The sequence below is a fragment of the Xiphophorus hellerii genome, chromosome 7 (assembly GCF_003331165.1).
Source record: "Xiphophorus hellerii strain 12219 chromosome 7, Xiphophorus_hellerii-4.1, whole genome shotgun sequence".
NCBI classification, from domain to species: domain Eukaryota; kingdom Metazoa; phylum Chordata; class Actinopteri; order Cyprinodontiformes; family Poeciliidae; genus Xiphophorus; species Xiphophorus hellerii.
The window spans coordinates 30,871,173-30,898,721 of record NC_045678.1 but is presented as its reverse complement, the minus strand read 5'-3'; the positions used below and the strand labels follow the sequence as shown (position 1 = coordinate 30,898,721).

General features: G+C 39.3%; 1 protein-coding gene across 2 annotated transcripts in view; it reads right to left on the bottom strand.

The window, feature by feature from the left end:
- col5a2a (collagen, type V, alpha 2a) overlaps positions 1-27,549 on the bottom strand; it is a 45,561-nt gene that overhangs the window by 5,725 nt on the left and 12,287 nt on the right. The window contains exons 1-44 of one of the 2 annotated variants that reach the window (XM_032567113.1): positions 24,903-25,137; positions 18,420-18,650; positions 16,612-16,631; positions 16,500-16,532; positions 16,401-16,433; positions 16,247-16,300; positions 14,713-14,805; positions 14,566-14,637; positions 12,767-12,811; positions 12,629-12,682; positions 12,486-12,539; positions 10,900-10,953; positions 10,767-10,820; positions 10,568-10,621; positions 9,666-9,710; positions 9,512-9,565; positions 9,378-9,422; positions 8,264-8,317; positions 8,070-8,168; positions 7,925-7,969; positions 7,744-7,842; positions 7,606-7,659; positions 7,403-7,510; positions 6,940-6,993; positions 6,759-6,857; positions 6,594-6,647; positions 5,389-5,487; positions 5,251-5,304; positions 5,124-5,177; positions 4,998-5,051; positions 4,784-4,837; positions 4,667-4,711; positions 4,477-4,575; positions 3,725-3,832; positions 3,583-3,636; positions 3,373-3,426; positions 2,191-2,244; positions 2,053-2,106; positions 1,869-1,976; positions 1,670-1,723; positions 1,530-1,583; positions 417-578; positions 225-332; positions 26-133 (exon numbers count right to left, since the gene is read on the bottom strand). In XM_032567113.1, coding sequence (XP_032423004.1) covers positions 26-133; positions 225-332; positions 417-578; positions 1,530-1,583; positions 1,670-1,723; positions 1,869-1,976; positions 2,053-2,106; positions 2,191-2,244; positions 3,373-3,426; positions 3,583-3,636; positions 3,725-3,832; positions 4,477-4,575; positions 4,667-4,711; positions 4,784-4,837; positions 4,998-5,051; positions 5,124-5,177; positions 5,251-5,304; positions 5,389-5,487; positions 6,594-6,647; positions 6,759-6,857; positions 6,940-6,993; positions 7,403-7,510; positions 7,606-7,659; positions 7,744-7,842; positions 7,925-7,969; positions 8,070-8,168; positions 8,264-8,317; positions 9,378-9,422; positions 9,512-9,565; positions 9,666-9,710; positions 10,568-10,621; positions 10,767-10,820; positions 10,900-10,953; positions 12,486-12,539; positions 12,629-12,682; positions 12,767-12,811; positions 14,566-14,637; positions 14,713-14,805; positions 16,247-16,300; positions 16,401-16,433; positions 16,500-16,532; positions 16,612-16,631; positions 18,420-18,650; positions 24,903-25,122 — 3,258 coding nt within the window. In that variant the 5' untranslated portion in view covers positions 25,123-25,137. Of the gene's footprint in view, positions 1-25; positions 134-224; positions 333-416; positions 579-1,529; positions 1,584-1,669; positions 1,724-1,868; positions 1,977-2,052; positions 2,107-2,190; positions 2,245-3,372; positions 3,427-3,582; positions 3,637-3,724; positions 3,833-4,476; positions 4,576-4,666; positions 4,712-4,783; positions 4,838-4,997; positions 5,052-5,123; positions 5,178-5,250; positions 5,305-5,388; positions 5,488-6,593; positions 6,648-6,758; positions 6,858-6,939; positions 6,994-7,402; positions 7,511-7,605; positions 7,660-7,743; positions 7,843-7,924; positions 7,970-8,069; positions 8,169-8,263; positions 8,318-9,377; positions 9,423-9,511; positions 9,566-9,665; positions 9,711-10,567; positions 10,622-10,766; positions 10,821-10,899; positions 10,954-12,485; positions 12,540-12,628; positions 12,683-12,766; positions 12,812-14,565; positions 14,638-14,712; positions 14,806-16,246; positions 16,301-16,400; positions 16,434-16,499; positions 16,533-16,611; positions 16,632-18,419; positions 18,651-24,902; positions 25,138-27,549 lie in introns of those variants that run through there. The other variant, XM_032567114.1, reaches the window with a different exon arrangement.

Here is a 27,549-nt window from a genome sequence, read left to right as displayed (position 1 = left end):
CTTGTGGAAACCAGCTTTTACTTACATCCGGACCGGGATCGCCACGGGGTCCGTTAGCGCCGGGAACGCCGACCGGACCTGGAGGGCCTTTATCTCCTGTTGATCCTGTGGAACCCTGCTTCCCTGGAGGCCCCTGGAACCAGGAAAACGGAACCGGATTAAGATCTGATGGATCCAGATTCTAGATTATTTTGCAGAAGAAGCAGAAGGTCAGGGAAACTCACTGCTGGTCCTGGAAGACCCGGCATGCCCCGTTCTCCTCTCTGCCCAGGAAGACCCACGATGCCTCTCTGTCCTGTGGTTCCAGCTGGACCCGGAGGGCCATCAGGACCCTGAAGCACACAGGAAACTTTAACTACACACCTGCAGACTGAAAGGCTTTGTGGGCCGGCTGAGCGGAGGCGTCGTTAGCTCACCGTGGGGCCGTCCTCTCCGGGGTCGCCCTTGTCCCCGGGGCTCCCTGAGGGCCCCGCTGGGCCGCGCTCGCCTTGCCTCCCAGGCGACCCGTGGTCCCCGCGGAGTCCTGGGGGGCCCTCTTTCCCCGGGGCTCCCTGGGGCCCTGCTTCCCCGACTGGGCCCTGAAAATCCACAGACACAATCAGAGAAACTAAATGAGCGTCGGTTTTAGGAGCTGCTGGACCTTTAAATCTTAACGTAAAATAAATCCTGAACATTTCAGCCGAAAAGCAGAATATGAATATTTAATCTGCCTGCGGCGCTCTGGACCGACACGCAGCAGCTAAAGGAACAGATCCAGGTTTTAGCTGGAATAATTGGACAAATCTCCATAAAAAGCAACTCTAAAGCAATCAGTAATATTTATTTTATATCTTTTTGTTATTAGATTGAATCAGAATCAATTTCATAAGATAAGATTTGGTTCTGACTTTAGATTTTAAGCACTTATAATTTGGATGATAACTATAATACATTAATGAAGGATTTTATTTAGGAAAAATGGCTCTTTAAATAATAAAAGGCAAACATAAGTAAATTAACATTAGTGCAAATAAAATGTTGTAGATCTCTTGATCTGAAATTACAAAAAACTGAAGAAAACTACAGAAATTTAATACACCCTGCTTGGTTAACTGCAATTTTTCCACAAAATTGATTAAACACGTTGGGTAAATGCGATGCTAGCTCCCACCTGAGGGTGGCAGTATTACCTCTTCCTTCTGAAAAATTATTGGAAAATTCCTTACTATTATTTTAAAAACAGCAGCAAAAAAATGTGAAATGAAATGAAATGAAACGAGTTTAGATGATGGATGAAGAAAAGTCAGTGAAATCGGTTAATTATATTTATTTTAAATAAAGTTATAACTCCAGAGTTAAAGCTCTGCACTAAAAGTGCCTCTTAACAGATGAAAGGAATTATTTCAAACTAAAGGTGGAAAAAGTTTGAATTCATTCAGTTTCAGTTAGTTAAAGAAGTTAAACTGAGGAACTTTTCAGCCCTAGTTACTGAATGTTAGTCAAAACCATTTCATCAAAGTCCAGTCCGGTTTTTACAGAGCGGTACCTACAGGTGGGCCCGGTGGTCCGACTTTTCCTGCAGATCCAGGGAAACCAGTGGGGCCCTAAAACAGGAAAAAACAAAACATTTGATTCATGAGGCGTTTAGGGCTTGCTGGGGTAAATCAGTTCCAATGAATCGTCATTGTACCGGTGCACCCTGCGTTCCTCGTCCTCCTTTCAGCCCAGAAACACCAATTGGACCCTAAAACAATAAACCAGCACCTTAAGGAACTTCTCAGCAACATAAGCAGGAAAGATGATGTTCTGTTAAGTGTTTAAACTCTAAAACGACGGATAAAATGGTAACTCAGTCTTGGTGACGGTGTAAGACCGAGTCTGAGACCCACCGGAGGTCCGTGGGCTCCGGCCAGACCCTGCGGTCCTGGAGAACCAGCATCTCCTTTCTGACCGGGCTCTCCGGGTTCTCCCTTCACTCCAGGTTGACCATCGGGACCCTGGGAAACACGGATTTTTAGGCTGGAGCTTCGGACAGCGAGGCGTTACATGAGCGACGGACATTATTTTAGCTACCTGTGGTCCGGTGAACCCAACAGCGCCGATTGGACCGGGGTCACCCCTCGATCCCTGTAAGAAAACAAAGTTTTGATTGGAAATATCTAAAATAATATGTAATTGTAGATAAAAAAATGACGGTTTTGGTCAGCGTACCGGAGTTCCTCTGGATCCTGGAGGTCCGGCTGGCCCTTTGGGTCCGGGTTCTCCCTGGAAAGATGCCACATATTCACTGACAGTAAATATCTTTAATGTATTCCGTACCTTTAAATGCGACCGACCATGAACAGGATAGGACAGATCTACGATCTACATATCTACGATCAGATCAAAACATGACATCTTTTTGACTAAATGTGCTGGAACTTTGCTGGGGTTGCTAGGTAACGGGGTGGAACTCTGCTGGGGTTGCTAGGTAACGGGGTGGAACTCTGCTGGGGTTGCTAGGTAACGGGGTGGAACTCTGCTGGGGTTGCTAGGTAACAGGGTAGAACTCTGCTGGAGTTGCTAGGTAACGGGGTGGAACTCTGCCCCGTTACCCCCGTTAGCAATCCCATTGCTAGGTAACGGGTTGGGATTGCTAGGTGAAGGGCAGTGCCTGCTTTAACGCCATGTTGCCAGATTGGGCGGTTTTTCAACACGTTGGGCCGGGAAAAAAACTGTTTGTGTCAGTTGGTAAACTTTTAGCTGCTTTTAACAAGACTGATCGGATTTTTAGAAAGGTTTTATAGGAAAATTATTTCAAATAGTTCTCTCAATCTGTCCTGCTTGACATCATCAGTGATCAGTCAGTGGCTAATCTGGTGTCACTGTGTCATTGTAAAACAGTTTTGTTGTGTTCAAAGACTCAAGTCCTTTGCAGTCCGAATGGGATCTGGAATAAAGGACGACTGAAAAGGTTGTGATAAAATATCTGTAATAACAGACTTTGTTAATATATGTATTTATAACGCTAGTTTTTTAGAGGTTGAGATTTGGGCTTTTATTTTTTGGAGTTGAACGGTTTCACTTTGCTTTTGGGCTGGAAACTATCAGCCAGATCTGGCAACCCAGTTTAACATCAACCTGCCAATGGGACTAGAGATGGAGATTAGCCACCTAGCTGTAATCTCATGTATTTACATGTAAATGTTCATTTATATGCAGTGGAAGTATAAACATTTTTAAAATAAGTTGTGACGTTACAACTGGGAAGGTTTTGAAGTGTTTCTTCAAACACAGGCTCCAAAAAACATCGACTTAATGCCAAAACTCGGCTGTTTTAAGAAGCAGTAGAGACCCAAATGTGTAAAATGTTTCTAAAAACATTTAAAATCAGTGATGAAACAGGAGGTGAACCTTTTCTCCGCTGGGTCCGGCGGGTCCCACTGGGCCGAGGGGGCCGGGCGCTCCCTGCGGAGGGAACAGAGGCAGTCAGCAACAGGCAGCGCGCCGTCGGCTCAGACGAGCCGGGACAAGCTGTGAGCCGCACCGATCCATCATCAGTTTATATTAAACGCCTTCGTTCAGGGCTGAGGCGGAGGAAAACTCAGTGGAGGATGAACTCACTCTTGCTCCGTCGTTTCCGGGTGTACCTTCTGATCCCTTCTCACCGATGGCTCCCTGAACAGAAACCAGAAAAACAAACCATTTGCTACCTTTTTCATCCTCCTCCAGTGAAGAACCCTGGCACTGCGGCTGAGGAACTCACCCGATCACCCTTGGGCCCAGGAGGTCCAGAGATTCCTCGCTCTCCTGGCATCCCTTGAAGACCAGGAGGACCGACATCTCCCAGAGTGCCAGGCGGACCCGGGCTGCCCTACAGTCACATTTGGATTGATGATGTTCATATTCTCAGTGAGCTGAAGCTAAACAACGTTTTTAACTGAGAAACTTGAAAAAACATCTTTTTACCGTCATCTGAGAAACAGTAATCTGATTACATCCAGTAATTAGATCAAAGTTATGTGTTATTAATTTAGTCATTTTACTTTTACTAAAAACATATATTGTTGTTTCCTGTTGTGTTACACAAACTTAGACAGCAGAGGGAGGAGAGAGATTTGAGTTTTCCAGTTACTGTTACATTCAGAGTCACTAAACGTGACAGTCAGGGTTTACTGTTCCCTCTATGCCGATGATAAAGTGTTATTGCTGCATCTTTGAAAATAAGGGAGACAGAATAACGAGAGACTTTCTAAACTTCTTCAGATCACAATTTCCTTAAAATAAAATGATACAAACATTTACGAAACATGAAACATTATTTCCATTAAGCGTTTGTAGTAGAGGTTTTTTACGGTAAATCAACTTAAAACAGCAGAATCAGAATAGAGTCTTTCAGGTCTGAACTCAGGAAAACATTAATATTATTAATAATAATAATAATAGCCTTCTAACCTATCAAACTTCTAGCTTCAAAAACATCAGATTTAAGGAAACGTCTTGGATCAGTGGTGCTACCTTTGGTCCGTCTGGACCTGGCGCTCCAGGAATCCCTTTAGGTCCCTGCAGGCCGGATGCACCCAGTTCCCCTCTCTCTCCAGGGATTCCTCGCTCGCCCTGGAAGATACATCATCATTTAATCTAAATATTAATTTAGATTTTACAATTTTAGGTCATTTAAATTTGATGTAAGTTGAAATTCACTGACCCTCGGTCCAATTTGACCAAGTGGACCAATTTCTCCAGGAATGCCCTGAAAGCAACATAAAGGTGAGTTATTGATTTGAAACCTTGTGGATAAAAATGTTATTTTTGTTGGACTTACTTGGTCACCTGGTTTACCAGACTCTCCGGGGGGTCCTTGGTTTCCTGGCAAACCCTACAGATGAATAAATAAGAAATGAAACAATGAAAAATCAGCGGAAAGACAATCTTTACCAAAGTCAGTGTGTTTTATTTAAGCATTTCTCTTCCGATGATAGTTTATATATCTAGAATGCTGTGAAGGTTTTGTTCTAGAAAAAATAAACTCAACGCACCGGGAATCCGTTCACGCCAGGTGGCCCCTGCTCTCCTCTGTCTCCTGCGGGGCCCTTTAGTCAACAAAAGTCATTTTTTAGGTCTAGAAATGATGCATCAAGTTCATAACACATAAAGATACGTACAGGCGGGCCGGGCGGGCCTGCAGGGCCAACTTCTCCATCTTTTCCTGGAGGTCCCTGATGGCAAAGTGACAAATAAGTTCATCGTAGAAGGTAAACGGCCTAGTTAAAGCTGGAGGAAATTACTTACTCTTTGACCGAGTACTCCTGGCGATCCTTGTTCGCCTGTTTTTCCAGGATCACCCTTTATGTGAAAAACATATTTAAAGTCAGAAACAAAATGAGATTTTAGCTAAAATGTGTAAAAATGAAGGAAAAGCGAGCTTACACTGAAACCTTTGGGGCCCGGGGCCCCCATGGTGCCCACCGGGCCTCTATTACCAATCGATCCTGCCGGGCCTGGGCGTCCGTCTTCACCAGACGGACCCTAAAAAAAACACACTGCGTATTTTAATCAGAGAATCAAAACTTCAAAGTAAATTTAAAGACAGTAAAATGTGTAAGTGTGTAAAGTTTTAACACGAACTGTTTCCTGTGCTCCAAACAAGGCTAACAATGCTAACAGTTAGCATCGTTGTGTAGTCCTTCCTTATGAATATAAACATTTAATCTCCTGGTAAATATATATCTGCTAGTTGACCCCTTTTATGCAACTGCACCTAACGCAGCTTATGCTAACCGCTAAAGCTAATGGTGCTAATTATTAGCACGGTTACTGTTGATATGATGTTCCCATATGTATGGAGAAATTACACTGGCAAATTTCTCTGTTAAAACTTATTTTATAAAGTTATCACACTTTATAATCCTTCTAGGTAACTGAACTTACTGCAACTTATTCTAACTGCAAAAGCTAAAGATGCTAATGATCAGCAAGGCTAACTTGTGCTTTTCTCCAGTCTAACTTGACTGGAGAAGTCAAGTTGGACTGGACTTCTCACAAACACTTGACTTAGAATCTCTCTGGGTGATTTTATTGAATTGATTTGATATTTCTGTATATAAACTGGATATTTTTTTCATTCTAAAGTAAATTAAAGGAGCTTTTAGTGTGAATTGGGGCATTATAATTGTTGACAGTTTATCCAATATCTAATTACCTCCAAACACGTTTCTTATTGATAGAAAGGTTGATTTACTGATTTTGGGTAAAAATACATGCTGCAGTTTAAGCTAGATGCTGAAGCTAATGATGCTAATGGAGGTTATTGTTGCCATGTTCTGCAAAAAAAGCTTCATTTAGTTCAAACATAATGCAGGAATGAATATGCATGTTAACAGGAAACACAGAAATATAGAAACTAAGGAATGCTACAAAATAAATACACCTGTAAATGTAAAAATTGTATTCTAAAATGAAAGAGGTGTATGAAAAAACATAAAGGAGAAACATTAAAAAAAGCTTACTGAGACACAATGATAAATTTGCAGACACGTTTATCATATAAACCATTGAGCCAATCCTACATTTAAACATCTATCTGTGATTTTGGCTATGAATCTGCCCTGCTAACCAATGAGTAAGTGACGTACCAGTGGCCCTGGCTTGCCTTCTGCCCCCTGGACTCCTGGGGTACCTGTAAGACCCTGTGGAAGATTTACCAAATAAAAAGTAGTGATTGATCAGACAGAACCAGTAAGATTTAACCAACAGGTGACATCCAGCAGTTTGAAGGTAAAAGACAGTGCTTGTGTTACCCTTGCACCTGGTAGACCAGGCTCCCCTGGACGGCCCGGGTCCCCTAGAGAACCTTTAGGGCCCGCAGGGCCAGAAATGCCACGATCTCCTTGAGCACCCTTTCCAAAAGGAGGGAATTATTCTTTAGGTATATGAATCAGATAAAATAAGACAGAAATATTCACAGCAAATGTACAATACCTTAGGTCCTGGCAGGCCATCAGCACCAGGGAAACCTCTGTTGCCAGGAGAACCCTGAAAAACCAGGCAAGGGTTCAGATCAGTCCAAAGTTCTCTCCAGTACCAGATAATCCCTAAGGAAGACATTTCTGGGCAACTTTTCCTGCACAGACCAACAGCTCTGGTCAACAGGTGGACTTGTCTTGACCAATGACAGTCAACAAACATCGTCTATGCTAGCTCATCCTGGCAGCTTTAGCAACCAATGGGGGAAAGGAGAAGGACTCAGTCAACATCCCTGTTCAAAATCGGTCCAAAGGTCATAGATGGACCGATTTGGTAAGAAGGAACGTCCACTGAATGTCCACAGATTTGAAGTTGTGAATGTGAACATGAGTAAAAGATTAGGACTTTTGAAAACCCTGTTGTGAAATTATGGGATTATTTAGAACAAGGTATTGTTGTGAACAAAACGGTGACTCACTCTCTCACCGACGGGCCCTGGAGGGCCAACTGAGCCAGGATCTCCACGTGTTCCTCGCTTTCCTTCCTCACCCTGAGGTCCTATCACTCCCTGGGAACCTGGTGGACCCTAACAAAGACAGAAACACAAACCAGAAAGGATCCAAAAGTTAGAAAACTGCTCGTCAGGCTCAGGTAATCAGCTTCTTTTCAATGGACTCTTACCGGTTCTCCCTTTGGTCCTGCTTCACCTTTGAAACCGGGAACTCCAACGTCTCCCTTTGGTCAGAGGTCACTCTCATTAACATGAGTGGAAGTTTAACAGAGATCCAGAAACAGGTGAAAACTTTAGAGTCAGCTCACCCCCTGTCCTTTAATGCCAGGCTGACCGGTGCTTCCCTGGGGTCCTGGTGGGCCGGACGGTCCAGGGTGGCCTCCAGGACCTTGTGGACCCAAGTTACCCTGTAAAGAGTGACCCATTGGTTGGTTGATTGGTTTGTAGTAAAGAATGTAGCTCAGTTGGAGCTGAAAAACATTTACACACCACTGGTCCTTTGGTTCCTGGGCCTCCATCTGTACCCATGGGTCCCTGTGAACACAAAGCTCCTAACATTATATCTGTCAACAGCATTACATCCATTTAATGCCCTACATGTGCGCTGCCAGTATAAGAAATGTCAGATGCTGACCCTCAGTCCAACTGGTCCAGCTCTGCCTTGGTGACCGGTCTCTCCTCTCTGACCCTGAGGGCCTTCTGGACCTCTGACCCCTGTGGGACCAGGCTGACCCTGTGAAAGACGACCACCATGTACAATAAGCATCATGAAGTTTGTATGTGTCATATTGTCATGATGTATAGGCCTCAGTGAGTTTCTGTACTTGCCTTCATTCCCGGGCCTCCTGGATACCCGGCAGGACCGCTGAGACCCAACGGGCCCTGAAGTCCGGCAGACCAGAGAATATTACAGTTATACTGATGAAATTATTAATTAGGATGACAGATAAACAAAAGCATGACCTAAAACTGGCTTTATGAACTGTCTTAACATGGTGAAGAAAATATTTTTCCAAGTAGATTCTAAGGAAACGTTGCTGTTATACACAAAATATGCCACAACATGTTTTCTGTCTGATAAGAAATCTTTTAGACGCATGAGAACAATCCATTTGATAACAGGCTAGCAGTGGTTAGCACACTCCAGCTAATCCACTAAAGCGTTCAGCGTTTTTGCTAACTTTGAAAACATTTAGCGCACTTAGCTCCTCCTACATTTATTTTTCCAGATAAATCCTAAAGCGATTTAGCTAATGTTGAAAATGTTTAGTACTTTAACTAACTTTGAAAACATTTAGTGCACTTAGCTTCCTGTACGCTACATTTTCTGGATAAATCCTAAAGCGCTAATTTACTTGACTGTTTTGTATTTCATATTTGTGTTGAAGTTTTGGTTACTGGCTGTTGAGATGTTTATATTCATGCTCTTATTTTGAAGTGGTTTACGTAGCAGTTCCATTTCCTCTCATCATGTTCTCTCTCTGTTTTTCCAAAATACAGGAGCAACATAAAAAACAGACAGTAGAGAACAAGATATAAACATCAATATAATGTCTAAGGATGTGATAGAAAATGTAAATCATAATGCCAAAATTAAATTGGTTTTCAGGGTTTGTAGTCTTTCAAGGACAGATATAATTAGAATTTAAATTAGCGCTTTAGCATTAGTTTCTGCTAAATAACATGTTGCCGTAGCGCTAAAAAATACAACAAAATTCTCTTCATCTGTAGTATATCTAAGCTCAATAGTAAAACTTGCTTTGACAACAACTGCTCTTGCTTCTTGTTAAACCCGTGAACTGTCGCCACCTGCTGGCCAGGAGGGTTAAAAAAGATGAATGATTGTAGTGTTGGAATCCACGCGCATCAGAAATGCCAGCTGCTTTTATCTGACATGGTTTTGTTTGGTAAATACTCAAAAGCAGAACATTATATCACTCACCAGTGGACCAGGTTTCCCAATGTTGCCAGGCATGCCACGCTTTCCCTAACAGACATTGAGTTTCATGTTTATGAGTGTTATTTTTTTACAATTCAGTGTCTAATAAAAGTAAAAGTTAGCATGAACAGACGTACTGCCACTCCACCAGGTCCAGGCCGGCCTCTTTCGCCAGGCATCCCAGCAGGACCCTGTTAGTTAAACACAAATAAATTACCCATCCATAAAACTAATTTAAATTAAATTTACACTTTTATGCTTCTAAGAAAAAGAAAACTTATTTGAACTCACCATGGGTCCAGGTGCTCCCATCGGGCCAGGCGGTCCTGTAGCCCCCTACAAAACCAAATAAACCTCCTTTTATTGCTCAATAAAGATGCTGCATCAACACATCCCTCTCTGTCAGTCTTAATGACAGTTCAGTGGGAACTAGGCGTGCCTCAGGGATGACTCCTTCACTCCTTTCTATTTCTGTTCCTGCCTGGTTTGAACGCCAGGCAGGAATAAAATTATTTGATCAATTCTACGCAGATGACACTCAGATTAGTCCATAAATCTGAAAATACATCCTATTGTACTGTCTTCCCAAATTATTTCAGTGTAGTTGGACAGATTCCTGGCAGTCTGTCATATAATGAAGAATTTGATTCCATTTATGTTTCTGCTCCAGTTAAAACATTTTCAGACTTGCTATTAGATGTTAGCACCACCATATTTGAGGCATTTATATATATCAAATTGATACCACAGAACTTAGTTTTTATAAACCTAATTTGATGTGACAATTTCATAATCAACCTATTGACCAGGGGTTCCCAAAGTGGAGGTGGGGACCCCTGGGGAGGCCGTGAGACATCAACTGCAGGTCGAGAAATGATTTTCTGCATCATAATGATGTGACCCATGAGGTGTGTGCAAGATCATAAATAAATGTACCCTTAAATGTCTCATTAAATAATGAACAGTAATACTTTTAATCACTTTTATGAAATAAATTCATTTAAAAATGCATTTTATTATATAGGGGGCGCTATTACCACAATACATCAGATCTGCTGCTGAAAGCAAACCTCAAGTTACCAAAGAGGGAAATGGATAGTTACCATGGAAACAATGGCCAATGCAAATTGTTCTCATTATTGTCATTAAATGCAAATCTTCAAACCTTCAGAAAACGATAAGATTATTTTTACCTTGGATCCCAAAGCTCCAGCTTCACCCTTTAGACCAAGAGGCCCAATGTGACCCTAAAGGCCAGAAACAGAGAATTCAGTAAACAAATTCAATGTTAATGAGATTTTTAACAATCATCTAGAAGAAACAAAAATCAACTAAATTCATTTTTAGAACCCCTTGATTAATAAAATCAATTTAAAGTTTTTTGTTACTCACTCGGTGCCCCTTCAGGCCGGGCGGACCGGGCGTTCCAGGAAATCCTCTTGGTCCCTAAATATGAACGAAATGTAAGATTATTTATGGGAAATGAAGATTTTAGTAAAATAAACTCCATTGTATCCAAAGTTACCGATGATCCAGGGAATCCAACTTCTCCAGAATTTCCTGCTCTACCAGCTTCTCCCTGGATGAGAAAAATACATTTACAATCTAAGGAAATGCGGGAATGTTTAATGAGTTTAGAAAATGTTATTTTATTATTATTTCTCCTTTATACCAGGCTTAAATAAAGTGTAAATTTGTTCATTATTTTACAGTAAATCCATTTTGTTCTTTTTGGGTTTTCAAATATTTTAAATACTTGTATTTCCAGGCGTAAACATTTTCAGTGCTGTAAATGCAATAAACCTGAAATCAGACAATCAACATGTAAGCTGTGTTTTTTATGCAAGTGAAGCACATCATGCTTGACCTTTCACCTCTAAGAAATTATTTCCTCAGAGAAAGTTTAGGATCCTTTTGATGAATCTGTTTTTCCACGCAGATAGTTGACATTTTCGTCCTTGTTTAGGGTTCATTCACACCACTCCTGTTTAATCCAACTCCAGTCTGTCTGCCTAGTCAAAGTCCGGTTCGGTTCAGGAATGCTAATCGAACTCTGGTCGGCCTACAAACCTCCGTCTCAGTTCGGTTGAAGTGAACTTTGGTGCGGTTTGAATGTGAACACCAAGTGGACTAGAGACCACTTGAAAAGCGCAGGGCATTCTGGGTAAATACAACCAGAACAAATAGGCTAGCTTAGCGCTAGCAGGAGAAACTGCTAATAGATTTTAGCCAAAGACAAAAAAGTAATCCTCCAACTACTAAAATCTGACGACACTCCATTTTGTTTACATTTAGTTGCGCTCAGTGTCTTCAGAGATTTTCATGTTGTTTCCTTCAGTGGTTCTTGTTGCAGCGCCCCCACAGGCCAGGAGGGGAACAGGTTTCTCAAAGGGTTTGATTGGTTTGACTCAGAGTAGAAACAACTGTATCAACTGAAAATGTAACAGAAGATGCCGTTTTGTTTCCCAGTTGAACCGAGTCTACCGGACTATCAGATGTAAAAACACCTTTAGACTTTGAGGAGTTCATCTGGTGTGTAGAGGGTTTAAATATCTCATCATAAAAACCTTTCTTGGTAGGTTGGAGTAGTGCTGGTAGAGCAGAATTATGTGTCGTTTCCACTGAGTTGTGCGGTTTGGTACACTATTCTGTCTGTTTCCATTTTAAATATTCTTGGTCCCACTTCAGTTGTTCATCAATAGGATGATGGTACTGTTTAGGTGGAGCTACAACACCTACACCTCATGTACGTGTCTGTTGATTGTGTCCAATCAATGGAAACAACACCGTCCATTGATTGGAGGACAGAATTAGACGTTTTGGTTTACCTTTACCTGCCCTGTGAGAGTCAAACCGGTGCTGGAAACGTCTCCTGAAAACGCCGGACCGTAAAATATTGAACCATGGCGTTCTGCCACTAACGAGGCATTAGTGTCCATCTCTCCTCTTTAGATTTCATTGAGTTTATTTTGATTTTATGGCTGCAGAGTTACAAAGACAAAATGTTTCTGCTCCTTTCTCAAAGACATATTCAACATTAAGTGGCACTTTTTATGTGTTATTGAAAATGTTTTAACAGGGTTAAAGTTCTCTAACGCTGCAGAGACTCACATCTTCGCCTGGTTTTCCTGGCGGGCCCTCCGGTCCCCTCTGTCCTGGCGAACCCTGATAAACAAAACCAGCCATGAAATTAAAATAGCACAATAAATGATTGATCTGTAGTACAAAGTAAAGTTAGAAAATGATCTCCGTACCATGTGACCAGGATCACCAACTTCTCCGGCAGGTCCTTGTGGTCCAGGGTGACCCTGTAAAGGTAGGATTAACATGTTTCAGGACAAACAGAGTGAACATGCAGACATCATTAGATAGGAGACGTGTTACAGACTTACAGGTGAGCCGTTTGGTCCGACTGGTCCTCTGGCTCCAGCTTCTCCCTAAAACAAACATCCAAAGGATTCATTTCAGGAGCTGCTTCATATTTATGATGGTGCAACTGAACGTTCCCAAATAATCCCCCTGAGAAACCATCAAGAAACATGCAATACTTTGATACTGTGGTTTACTTCTTCAACTTTTAATAATAAAATCTATCCATTGGTCAATAAACAATCTATCCATTGGTCAATAGGTTGATTTAACATAGAGACAAATCCACCAATGGATTGCTATCAGTTAACCTAATATGGATGTTTTTTACTGTAAGAGGAAGCTGGAGTATCTGGAGAAAACTCTCATATTCACGTAGAAACTATGTTAACTTCACAGAGTTAGACTCGAGCCTAACTCTCGAGTCTAACTCGAGTTAGGCTCGAGCCTAACTTAGGCTAACTGGCCTAACTGGAAGGTGCTGGAGTCGGTGCTGCTGGAGGTGCAGCACCGACTCCAGCACCTTCCACAACCAACAATCTCCAGATCATTCTCAGGATCCCAAGGTGTTTACAAGGCTGAAGGAGTTTCAGAAGAACCGGGACAGAGTGATCCAGAATACAGTTCCTCCAGTAAACTCTGGGTCAGACCTGAGGCGTCTCTGCTGTGGAACATGGTTGGAAAACCTCCAAAGGGACTCAATTCATCGTGAAGAGTTGCTCCGATCTCCCCCAACACGAGAGACCTCCTCACCCGTTCCTTTCTCTAAGCCAGAGTCCAGTGACCTTGTAAAGTTCAACAGGGATGAACTGGTGAGTCTCAGCTTCGCTTTTATGCAGATGATAATCACCTATTTCTGTCTTGGAGCAATGGCTTTCATCATGCAGTGAAGAGGTTCAAAGCAGAGCCAGGATTATGGTCTCTACGTTTGCAGTCACACCAGTCCGGTTTAGTCCACTTTATTCCAACCCCAGTCTGTTTTTCTGGGAAGTCCAGTTCAGTTAGTGGGGTGTGAATGCTAATCAAACTCTGTGGTGAACTCTGGTCCTGCAAACCTCTGTCTGGGTTTGGTAGAAGTGAACTCTGGTTTGGTTTGAATGTGAACGCCAAACAGAGTTGAGACCGTTCCAAAAGCAGGAAGTGGACTACAGCGCAGGGGATTCTGGGTAAATACAACCAAAGCAAATGTGCTAGCAGGAGAAATGGCTTGTCTTTAGCCAAAGACTTAAAATAAATCCTCCAAACACTAAAATCTGATGCCTCCATCTTGTTTCCATTTGGTGAAGAAGGAAGTTGCTCTCAGTGTCTTCAGAGTTTTTTGAGTCGTTTCCTTCAGTCGCTCTTGGTGCAGCGCCCCCACAGGCCAGGAGGGGAACAAGTTGCTCAAAGGAAAGTAAACTATCAATTGAAAATGTAACTATTGTTGAAATTTTGGTCTCCAATCAAACCAACCCTACCTGAGAGGGGAAACAGCCTCAGACTACAATGAGTTCAGTTCATGTTTTGTAGGTTTTCATGTTCTTGGTGTTTTGTCTCCATCTAGTGGTCATTGTTATGCCTAATTTTGTAAATTTGCATGCTAAATATGTAAATCCAAAAAGTAATGAGTTGTTTTCTGTAAAAGATGCAGCTTTTATGTTGAAAGAAATCAGAAATATTCACCATCTAGAGATGTTTTCATATCTTTAACCCTAACAGCAAACCAAACAACTTCCCCTCTAAAGGCCCAGAAGGTCCGAAATCAGGAAACAGCTCCTGATGTTCTTCATTTCGAACCAAAACCACCAGAGCCCCCCCTGCTGCTGCGCCGGCCGGTTCTTACCCTGGCTCCACTCAGCATGTGCTGCGGTCCTGTTTTTGAATCCATTCCTTGAGCCATATGCGCTCCCAGCCCCTGCAGACGACACATTTCAGATTAGATCAGGCTGCTTCCAGCTGCGAACTGTTCAGAAGCGACTTCTCCTCTCACCCCCGGGTGTGACGGAGGACCCGGAGGTCCCGGTTCTCCAGGCTGGCCCGGAATACCCGGCTCTCCATCGAACCCTGGCAGTCCTCGCAGTCCCTTTAAAGTAAAACAGACGGACTCAGACCGACTCCAACTGATTCTCCTCTGGTGCTGAATGTTTTTATCAAACTGAAACATGGAAATAAAAGTCAGAGCTGCAAGACTTAGTTTGATCCTACTGATCTAATTTAGTTAGTTTTGGTTTGGATATATCAACCCTTTAAACTAAAACCCTGAACCATAAATGGAGCTGAACCTCACATTGTTTTTGGAGTTTCAATAATTCAATTGTTCTGGTCTTTTCTGGTGTGGAAAGGATTGTAAGCTTGTGGGATTATTCTCAAACTAGAATTAAAAATGTCCAGTCACCCCAGAGTTTAATCTCAGAGCCAATAAAAGCTGACCGGATGACTTCACAAACACTTAAAAATCAGATAAATAAGGAGGTCAGAGGTCGTTAATAAAAGTTTAAAATGACCAGGAAGTCAGGATGGGGATATAAAACAGGCAGCATCAATCCTCCAAAGGTGGAGCTGATATGCTTTAGCACTTTTACTAAATAAAAACATCAACAAGCTACGAGGAGCTGTTTAAGTTACACTGTCAAAAGTTAACAGCTATAATTTTGTTTTTTTATCCCTAAGAGACAAAAATTGGGGCTTAATATTTCAGCCATGTGTTATTAATTTATTTCACAGCTTCATACTAAATATTTAATTACCAAACTAAATATTTAGTAAACTAACAAAATATTAAGCTCCAAATTAAATATTTGACAGAGCAATTTGGGAAATAGTTCAATGTGTGTTTAAATGTTTGCGTAACACTTTAGGTGTTTGAGGTCAAAAGACTTTTATTGAGGCAAACTAAACATTTAGTGTGCAAGCTAAATGTTTACTTAGCAAGCTAAATATAGTTTTAACCTAAATATTTAGTTTCAGACTAAGTACTGACTTAGCTAGCAAACTTAGCTTCAAACTGAATAGTTAGTTTGAAGCTAAGTATTTAACTTCAAACTATTTAGTTTGAAGCCAAATACTTAGCTTCAGTTTGAAGCTAAATACTTAGCTTGAAGTATTTAGTTAAGTATTTAGCTAAATACTTAGCTAAATATTTAGCTAAGTATTTAGCTAAATATTTAGCTAAATACTTCAATACTTCAATACTTCAAGTATTGAAGTATTCAATACTTCAATATTTAGTATTGAAGCTAAATACTTAGCTAAATACTTAGCTTCAAACTGGGTTGCAGCTAACATTTTCCATTTAAAGTTAAAAAAAGGCCACACAAAATTTTGCCAAGGGCCGCAAATGGCCCACGAACCTCACTTTGAATACCACTGCTTTGTATTAATGTCCGTGTATAATTTAACCTGCTTCAAAGAATTATTACAGGTCAGAATAAAAAATTAAATTAATGTGACTCTAATGCCGATGATGGAAACGTCGTCCTGTTGCTTCAGGTTTAGAACATTTTGTTTTCCAGAACCAGACGTACGGGTCTTCCTTTGTTTCCGTGAGGTCCTCTATGTCCTGGCGGCCCCGGCGGCCCCTTTCAGACAAAACAAGCATTTCAAACCAACGGAAAAAAACAGGGCGAGCTTAGCAGGAAGTGACATGTTTGGGCGTAACGGTGAGGCGGAGTGACGCACCATGGGTCCGGGTCGGCCCCGGATCCCCGTCACCTGCAGAGAAAAACCCGTTAGATCTGTGAAACCAGAACCGCTTTAGAGATGTGCAGCTCTACTCACATAAGGAACCTCTCCTGGTTCTCCTTTCTGACCCTGAGGACGCAGAGAGAAAGCGTCAGAGAAACGCTGGCAGCGCCAGGCGGGCGACACGAAGCAGGAAACGGCGCCTTACCTTGTAAATTCTGCCTCCGCCTGCAGGACAGAGAAAACATTTCAGATCAACACAGATGGTTAATGTTTTTATTTTCTAAATTTATCATTTATCACTTATCGTGATCTTATCAAGAAAATAATTCTGATACGTTGTCATGATAAAAGCCAAACTGTCCGTATTGTCGGGATTGTTTTTGTTTTTCTATTTTCTCCACTGAAAGCATCGATAAAAGATGAAGATATGATTAAAAGCTGTTAGCAGTTTAGTGACACAAATAACTCTTCTTATTTAACTGGTGTCCTAAAGAAGCGTTTTTAAATGGGAAGGCCTTTTGCAACAATCAATAAGTCAATTAACCACATGAAAAACTAAAATGATCTCAATAATTTCCTTTTACATAATTTATCATTTTTTCTCTTTCCAGTCACGACATGATAAAAGTCTACGGTCTCAAGAAGACAATTTAAAATCATTTCACTTATAATCTGTCAAAAAATTTTAAAAAGATGTTGAACGAGCACGCCACACTTTTCAGCAGGGGTGGGCAACATGGATTTAAAGCAGGGGTCTCAAACTCCTGTCCTGGAGGGCCGCGGTCCTGCAACCCTTAGATGAGCCTCTGCTGCACCACCTGAACAGAATAATCAGGTCATTAAGGTTCTGGAGACCTGATCTACACCAGGAGGAGGTGATGAAGCCGTTTCATTCCAGCGTTTTGTACCTAAAAACTGTAGATCTAAAAACTGCAGATCTAAAAACTGCAGGACAGCAACTGGAGGACTGGAGTTTAACACCTGATTTAAAGTTTTATTACTATTACTATGTTTTGTGGTAAAATTGTGAACTATTTGTTACTACTGTTTTAGGTAACTGTGATAAACTATAATATCACTATCATTTATCACACAGATGATGTTTTAGATAATTTTCTAGTAATATAATAATAATAGCATAATAATAATAATAATAATAATAATGCAAGAAAACATTCTCAAAGATCAATAAACTTTAAATTCAAACATTTAACTCTGGAACTGGAAGACATTTTAAACATTCAAAATAAATAAAACAACAGAAACCACAAATAAAATGAACTATGCCCAAAATTAATCTTCAAAAACTGTTAAGTTGAGACCGAAACACCAAACTGCAGAGAAAAATGATAAATCACACAACTGGAAATTATTTATCAAGCAATTAATTGATTTATTGTGACCAGCCTGTTTGTTTGTACAGATTTAAAGCTGATAAATCCGGGGTGTCCAAAATGTGGCCCGCAGGCTATTTGTGGTCCCTGGATTAGTTTTGTGGGTCACAAATTTTTGTAATTTATTTAGGATGAGATTTTTTGTTGGAAGTTTACATCTTCATAAAATGTTCAACAGAAATATTTTTTCTTTAGCTAGCTTTTATTATTATTTATTCTTACCTCATAATAAGTTGCGTAAAAAACATCCAGCAGGTTTTTACTAAAAAACAAACTTGGTCACACCTGTTCGTTATATTTGGACAAATGAAGCAAAATTTGTAGAAATTTTCTTTTCTGGAAATAAACTAAAAACATTTTATAAACTTAAGAAATTGAAAATAATAGATGTAAAAAATTAAAGCAAATATTACATGTTTTATCTATTGTTTTGCAAGTAAAAGAAAAATAATTCACAATAGTATTTTTTTTAATTGGGGGGGAACAAATAATTGGCCCCTGAATATATTAAACTTGGGGTTTTGGCCCTCAGAGCTAAAAATGATAAGTCATCAGTTTTGCTCGTTTTGAGGTTTTAGCAAAGCGCTGTAGGAAGGACTTCCTGTCTGTGGCAGCTCACCGACGCTCCCCGTCCCGCCGCCGCCGCCGCCGCCGGTGCTGGGCGAGTCGCCCTGGCAGATGGGGCAGCACTCGCCCTCCGGGATGTACATCTTCTCACAGTTGGTCACGTCGTCGCAATGAATGTCGTCGCACAGAACGTTCCCTTTGTCGCAAACGCAGATCCGGCACGGCGTCGGCTTCCAGATGTCGTTGTTGGTGTAGATCTGGCCGTCCTGTTCGCAGCTGCCGTCTGGAAACACAGGAAGAGGAAGATTAGCTTCTGATGGAAGAGAGGCTGAAGAGATCCTGTTATCATCACACAGAGGAAGAAACTAACCTTTTTCATTTGGGAATAAAGTTGTGATATTAAAGGAATCAAGTTGTACAACAGAGTCATAACAGGAGAATAAAGTCACAATTTTACAATAATAAATTAATATTAAGAGAATAAAATCAAACAATAAAGTCCAAATAATACAAGAAAAAAGTGGAACAACAAAGTAAATATGAGAATAAAGTTGATTTTATGATAATAAATTACTAATTTTAAGAGAATAAAATTGTACCACAAAGTCGAAATGATAGGAGAAAAAAGTTATAATTTTATGAGAACAGATTAATAATAAGAAAATAAAATCGTATGACTATAAAGTCAAAATAATATGAGCATAAATTCATAGTTATACTAAAATAAAGTCATAATACTAGAATAAGGTAGAATAGTAGGAAATTATGAAAATTCCTAAAAAAATAATTTTATAAATTCAAAAATAATAATTAAATGAAAAGAGGAACTTTTAGCATCTTGTGAAGTTATATTTTGGTATTGGTTTTATACATAAGTAAATATTTTATCTTTTAACAGCATCAGTATAAAACAATTATTATTAGCAAAACTTTAATACGATTAGAAGAAAGAATCAGATTAAATTTGTTGGTAACGATAGTTAATAACTATCAAAACTTTTTTCTCAAAATTTTACAACTTTATTCTGTTGAAATTCCATATTTAATTCACTGATATTCTGACTATTGTGATAATAATATGATTTTACTCTAAGAGACACAAATTGCCGTTTTTCTGATTCTGCTTCCCAACTCTAGAAAAACCGGAACCGACCAGAACGGTTGCTAGGAAACGGGCGGTTGCCTTCTGGAGGCGGGGCTTCAGAGTGACCAAAGCCAAACGCTACAGCAGAAACACCGTCTAAAGTTTAAACGTCTCACAGAAGGTTGGATTTTACACGACTGGACCGCCGTTTCAGTCCGGCTACAGGTTTGACACAATAACAATCTAAAATGTGAAGATTTTCTCAGATTACCCCCAACGTTCAGCTTAGAGAGATGATGTCACACAGGAACATATTCAGATTTTTACGCCCACAGATTAATCTCCACATGTACATATTATACTTGAAAATGTGGGTATTTTTGTCAACTTTTAGCCAAAGTATCTCCCTTTAATGCCGGACTGATAGTTTTCAGTCAAATCAGCTCAGAGTGCAGAGAACCATTATATTTCAGCTCCAAACTCATCATGAACCGTCCCTTTAAGCGATCATTTGTCCTAAATAAAACACAGAACGTTTGTGAAATGTTCAACGTTCAGCCACCATAAGGTCGGACATCTCACAGTTTAAAGTGTTTTAGTTTTATAATTTTGCTCCAGCCTCGGATTGTTTGAGGCTTTTATTCCTGCCCGACTCGCCATTTCCTGAAGTTTCAGATTCCTCAGTTACTCAGCAGTAATCTGAAATGTTCTGGTTCTGCATGTTCTGCTGCTGCACAAACAGCATTAATGTGAAACACAGGTTGCCTCCATGTGCTGCACGTACCGAGAGAAAAGAAGAGGCCTGGAAAACGTCTCCGTCTTTTAGACATGAGGTCATCCCTCCAGAGGAAACAACCGACAGACCAGAAAACTTCCAAAAAACTTCAGGTGTTTCACATGAACTCTGGAAATAATGGTCAATAACCAGAAACATAACCTGCAGACATGAGACAGGATATAGAAACAGTCCTCCCTGAGCGGGTGCAGAGAGGACGACCTCTGACCTCTACCTGTTTCTGCTTCTAACAGCAGGTGGCAGCTGTGAGCTTCAGTCTGCAGGTGAGCCAGGTTAGCGACGCAGACAGAAAATGGCCATTTTTCACTGCTGTGTTGAATTCTCAGCTCATAGTGAAAACAAAATTATTTTTAACAGGTTATGAAATTATTAAAATCCAAAATGAAGGAAACAGAATCATACAGAACGTCCTACGCTGTTATTTATTAAAGAGAAACGAAGCTTCTGGCCCATGACAGCACCATGATTCTTTACTTTTTCAGCCAGTCATGACCTTTAACCTTTAACCTGGTAGCTGAACCCTGTAGGGTCTGAGATGTTTTTCTCCTGGGAATAATTTTACTCTCTGGAGATGAAGGATTTCAGGTAGTTTGGACCTTATAACTCTTCCCAGATTGACAGGCAGCAGAAGTTGCTGAACCTGGTTGCTAATAGTTTAAAGCAATGTAAGGAACAATGTTTTTAGTTTTAATGCCTTTCCTAATTTATTTTCCTCTTGATTAATAAATGCGGAATTTGTTGTATTTTCAGTTAGATTTGCATAATTTTACAAGCTATTAGATTATTTCTAATATCTGCTGAAGCCAGGAGCCGATGCAAGATGTACTTTCTTTCTTTTTACCACGACTGTAATGCTTTTAATAAGCCACATCAGAACAGACAGCACTAAAAATCTTCAACAAACCTCCACAGTCAAACATCAACCAACATAAATAATTCATTTATAGTGGGAGAAAAAGGACAAACAGGCTAATTAGAGCAGAAAATCACACATTATTCATCTCTGTGCTTATAGTTTTTTATTTACCTGAACATCTATAAAGGAGTTTATAAATATTAGTACAGTAATCTTCTCAACAAATTTGGAAATCAATAACTGATGAATATATTTAAACAAAACAAACCCAAAGGAACCTAAATGAGTAAAAAGTTATTTTCTTGTAAATTTTGTAAAAGAAATGATGAAGAAATGTTTGTTCACTATAGTTTTACTTAAAAAACTACTTAAAATAATAAAATGGCAAAAAATTATCTCCATTTTCTTTCTTGTTTAGGTATGAGCTAACATTGCAGTACAGCTAACTGTTGCAGGAAGTTATAAAAGCTTTAAAGTTTCAGTAAAAAATCTACGTTAGATTTTTATTTACCTTTTTACAAGAGTCAAAGGGTTACTACAAAGACGTGAAATAAAGTTAACATTCTGAAACATTATTAAGATAGCTGCTGCGGATGAAAACTGGCAAATTAAAAAACAAAGCAAAGCGTCATAAGAGTCTTTATGATGTATTTAATTGCATTACCACCAGTATGAACAATGAAAATAAAAATAACAGCTGAGAAGTATCTATTTTTGAAGCTTAAGTTACAGGAAACAAAGACTTTAAGGCAACGTTAACACAGCAGGAAAACATGATCATTTGACTTTTTACGGCTCAATTTTCACAAAAAACACCATCAGCCACTTCAAACGAGATAAATCTGGACGTAAACAATGGCTGAAAATGAACTGATGAGGTCAGTCAGTCAATGAACGCATCACATCCCAACATCTCTGAATAAACTTTGAAGTGAATCCAAAGACAGCGGCGGCCATTTTTACCGCTTTTAAACGCATCGCAGTGGGAACGTAAACCGCTCACACACTGGTCTGAATGCAGTCGCGTTTATTTAGCAATATGAACGGCCACAAAATGGAGACTTTGTTTTTTAATTAATTAGACATATTAAAATTTTCTACAATAGAAAATATTAAATAAACACAAAGTATTTGTCTTTTAACAACCATGCTTTTGGCTTTCTCTTCAATTTTATAGTAAACAGGACCAGATTTATCAACTGAGCTCTACATAGAAACAGACGTTAGAGAACCCAAATCTGTTTTTATTCAACTTATTAAACCTCACTTGATACAGCAAACATTTTTAGAGAAAGAATGAACCAAATTCTAATCTTATTCCTGAGAAAAGGCGAAATATTTTTCTTTTTCTTTCATTTGAGCTCAAAAGAACTTGCAAGCTTCTTTTAATAACATAAAAAACTTTAACTTTTTTAATCTACAATGATTTAACCTTCAATTTCCTACAAAAACCTAACTTTTTTACATGTTTAATTACAATTACTGTATGCTTAGTTCATTGTTAGGAAGTGCAAAAATGTTTTCTGATCCACAAGTCCGTTTGAGGCGAAGGCTGCATTTATCTCCTTCATCGCTCAGATGAAAACTGTTGACAATGATGCTATAATGCGCTTTAATAAGATGGAAGCACCAAAATTTATCAAAATTAGAGGTTTGGAAATGCACAAAAGCAGCAAATAATCAGAATTGGACTATATTGAGATTTATTGCTTTATCCTCCCATCCAGAAAGCAACAAAGTTCTCAATAAAGCAACATTTATGTGTTTAAGGTATAACAATGACCACTGATGGTGTTAAAGCCTCATTGACGTCCATCAACCTCGCTGAGCAACGTGAGAAACGTGTCTTCGTTTAGTAATCCTTCGTAGAAAACGTCACAACGTCTCGCAGAGTTTTCTGTTTTTTTCCTGTTGTGGTCTTGGGGGGATTTGAATCACCTCAAGTCGACAGAGTTTGAAGTTTACTGGAAAAGAAATGTGGGTTTTATTAAAAAAAAAAAAAGTAACCACGAAGCCTCTCGAAGAGGGGAAACGAAGAGCAACGTTCACTTTTCACCTCCTCGTTTTCCACCAGTCAGCTTTTCTGAAACATTCAGAGCTTTTCCACATGACTCACGTGTCTGTTCGTCAGACATCACAATCATTACACAGAATTTTTTTTTAAACAGGATCCGTTGTCTTCAGCAGGAAAGAAAAACCTTCGACTTCTGTGATGTAGCTGGCAGATGTGGGGAGCCAAGAGAAAAAGCGGCGGATAGTTTATGGATTTTTCCTTGGCTAATATGGAAATATTCATAATGTGTTTGGGGGGAAGCTTTGGCAGGAAGAGGTTAGAAAATGACCAAATGGAAACAATGAGTCACTTCATTTTAAACACAAGAACAGGCTTTTGAAACAAACCAAACTGTCTTCTTATTTGAAAAATATGGGGCGCCTGATTCCTCTCCGCTGTTCCTCTCTTCGCTAACATACGGAGCGCTGGTCCAGATGAGTTACAGCTGCTTCCTGCTTTAAACTCCTCTGAGTCGCAGAAAATCATAAATCTGCCTCTGGAGAAACCTTCAGCTTGACGAACAAAAACGTGCAGACGGTTTGTTTTTGTTGCAAAGAAACATTTTCAGGGAGAATCTGGACCAGAGACTGAGATTTTAAACTAGCGCTGTCCAAATGTTTCCTCATCAGATTATTGAGTCAAAAATCAAGAAAAAGAAGCTAAAGCTAAAACAGTAAATAAAGTAGCCCAATTCTTTTGTAGGAACGGGAAATTTTGACTCATTGTCCAAACATTTAAAAGGATTTTGCACATTTGCTTTATTAAACAAAAGACATTTAGTTTTCTAATTCTTTTAGGCGCAGTTGAAGAAATTTATATTCAGTTCTAAAAACAGGATTTAGGTAACTTTCTTTGCGATGTTTAGCCAAGTTGAATAAATTAAATACAAGGTCATTTGGCTGCAGCAACGTCGACTGTTCAGTAAAAAATCTCTGGATAAATGTGGTACTACTTATAAAAGCTTGGTTATAAAAAGATCAGTATGTCATACTTAACATTTTCCATTCTAAGAAAAGTTTGTCGTAATAAATTCATTAAAACGAGAATATGTTATGAAATTGAGATGCTCATTAAACAAGAAAACATTTTGCTAGTTTCTCGTTTTGTAACTTGTAAATATTTGTCTCTCAGTTTAGGGAGATGAGTTTGGTATCTTTTTAAATTAGAAACTTTCTTAGTTTAAAAATAAAAAGTCAAAAAACAAATTTGTATTATTCTTCAACTGCAAACTTGGGATCCACAAAACGTCAGTCCAAGGACAACTTTGGAAACCCCTGTTTTAAAGGGAAGCCACAGAAATCTAATATATTGTTATAACGAGAAACTTTCTCATTATTTGATCAAACAAAAACTAGATAAACAAGAAAACGTTTAACGAAATACTGCGCAGTACTTTTTTAACATGAAAACTTCCTATTCATAACAAGACACAATATTCATTAAAATGAGAATATTTTACAGTTAAAACGAAATAAAATACTTTTTAAACAAGAAAATGCAAAACGGGTTACAAACTTTCTCGTTTTAACTAGTTTAAAAAGAGAGAATAAAACAAAATAAGTTTCTCGTTTGTTTTTTTTTAACGTTTAAATGAGTTGTTTTTTATTTTTGATAAAATATGAAAGTTTCTTGTTAGTTTCTCGTTTTAGGAAGTTTTAAACCTCGTTTGAACATGAGAGTTTCTCCTCAGTTCTCATTTTAAATCTTGTTGCAGATTAATTTCCCAGCCCTGTCAGTAAAACTCGCCTGTAGTTTCGTGATGTAAACAGATCGCTGAGGAGCGAGGAGGGAGGAAGAGGAGCGCGCCAGGAAAGTAGAAACGAAGAAGCAGCTCTCTGGTTTTCCGTCTCGAGTTGGTCTTGACTTTTTTAAAGAGCCAGCCACAGTTATGAGCCCTTCTCATCCCGTGTTCGACCCACAGAGGATTGTGGTCTCTCTCTGAGCTGCTCCTCCTCCTCCTCTTCATCACTATCGAGCCATCAAGCATTTTAAAACGAGCTGCTCGCTGGGATCTAATCTCTGATGCAGTTTTCTATCCTAAAATCAAAACAATCAGCCCTGAAGGAGCTTAATGAACAACAGAGTCTGAACTCTCTGTGGTCCGGCCCGGGGCTTTCACTGAGGTCAGGGTCAAAGGTTAGAGCAGAGGGTGAATCTCTCTCATTGTCTATCGCGTTCAGCTGGAGGGAATCATGCTGATTTAACTCCAAACAACAATATTAGAGAAGCCAGACCCCCATGAAACACACTTAACTTTCTATTTTAACAGTTCAAACATTAAATATTCCTTAAAATCCACTGACAGGCGCATTGGAAACCATTTTAACGCAACCAACAAAGTTTATCCACATCCACAGCAACACAGCTTTTCTATGTTCCTGTCGTAGCTAGCTGTGCTGCAGAGCTAACGCTAGCTGATATGTAAACAAACTCAGAATCAGTCAAACACATTACACTGTCCAACATTCAGTAAAATATTCCTACAGTGTGATCAAGGTTTATATTGGTAATTATTAACTTCTATGCTAATAGACAGCTAACATTCTGTTAGCATTCCATTTGCTGCTAAGCTAACAGCTCCTTAGCTGATATACTAACATTGTTTATAGTACATTGTTTAGTAGCTATTCTGTTAATGGATAGGTAACATTTTATTAGCATTTAATTAGCTAAAAAGCAACAAGAGGCTAACGTTTCTGCTTGTGAAAGTTTCCAGATGTTTTCATCCAACACAGACTTACACACAGAGCTTTAAAAACATGTTCTTCATGCATGTTAGCTTCAATCACAAATAAAAAAAATTGGAAAAAATCAAGATATCTCTATACCTGAAACGTAGCTGCACTGTAAAAATAAGTGCCAAGTATTTTTGGTCCAGTTTCTAGTCAATACACTTGTAATAAGACAAAACTGACTATAGAGCAGCTGTTTAACAACAGGAGCTTGTTTTAAGTCAATGCTATTTTACAAGTCCAGTTCTAATTCAATTGGCAGATTATTTCTCTTATAACACAGGAAAATGTGTTATTGTAAGTAAAATAATCTGCCAGTGGAACTGGCACTTTTCCATCAATATTGAGAAGCTAACTTAAAACAAGCTCCTATATATCACTAAAAAGTTATTTATAAGTCTTATTTTAAGTGTACCAACATATTTGTATTAAGAAACACTTGGTAATATTTTGTGTTTTTGCAGTGTGGAGCAGAAAATTCAGGCAGCCAGACTTGGCTTTGGGAACATTTTTTACAGTGCTGTGGGAGTGATGTGTGTGAGGGTCGGCAATAACTCAACATTACGTCACTTGAAGAGAATGCAGATGCGACAGCGTTAACGGCTACTTTCTGCCAAAGCTTTGAAAACAATACGACAAAATTCACGTTCTTCAGAAACAAATAAATCTGTTTATCTGATGGTGAAACCAAGCAGGAGTCCAGATTAATCCCAGCTGGTATTCCTAAAGGATGACGTCAGACATTCCAGACTTTCCAGAGCTGTCGGTCAAACTTCGACAGCAGGTCGGAGCGCCCCGGTGTTTTACGTCTGCTAAACAAACGGCCAAAGAGGAAACTGGTTTCCAGTGTAGGAAAATCCGTTTTCCTGATAAAACACACAGAAATGCAACAGAACCGAGCGGCTGGGCTTCGAAACGAAATGTAACATCTGGAAATCAGATTACAGCGACAAAAAGCGAAGAGAAACGCACAACTGGAACCAGATTTTAGATTTATTCATGTTGTTTTTAGTTTTGGATGAAACTTTGGTGTATTTAATTCAGAACGGGAGTAAATGTACTTTAACTTTTTCCAACTATAAACATATAAATACATTTCACTGGAATTTAATGTGACAAACACAAAGTGGTTCACAACTGTGCACTAGAGGAAAAATGATACACGATTCAGAACATTTTTACAAATAAAAAACAGCTGCAATTGCAGCAAAACGCGGTTCCATGAAGTATTGACTCAGAGGGGCTGAATACTTGGAATAATGAACTTTTATTTGTAGAAAAATGTTTTGAATCATGTAGAATTTTCTTTGTGTTTCACATTAAATTCCAATGAAATATATTTATGTTTGTGGGTATAATTTGACAAAATACAAAAAATCCAAGGGGTGGGAATACTTTTGCTGGCACTTTCCCTGTAAATTTTTGAACATGAAATGATTCCTCACAGTAAGGATTATAACAGCCTTACAACGCATATTTTGAGAATAAAATCTGGATTATAACTTCTAAAATGACACTTAATTAATAAAAGTTTGATTTACTCGTGATCATACAATATCTGATTTATGTTGCCATGACAACACATACATGCCGGCCTGGAGGTTGGTGAAGTTATTTAAAGCGTTTGGGTTTGTTGAGCCTTACGGCTCTCTGCCCAGGGC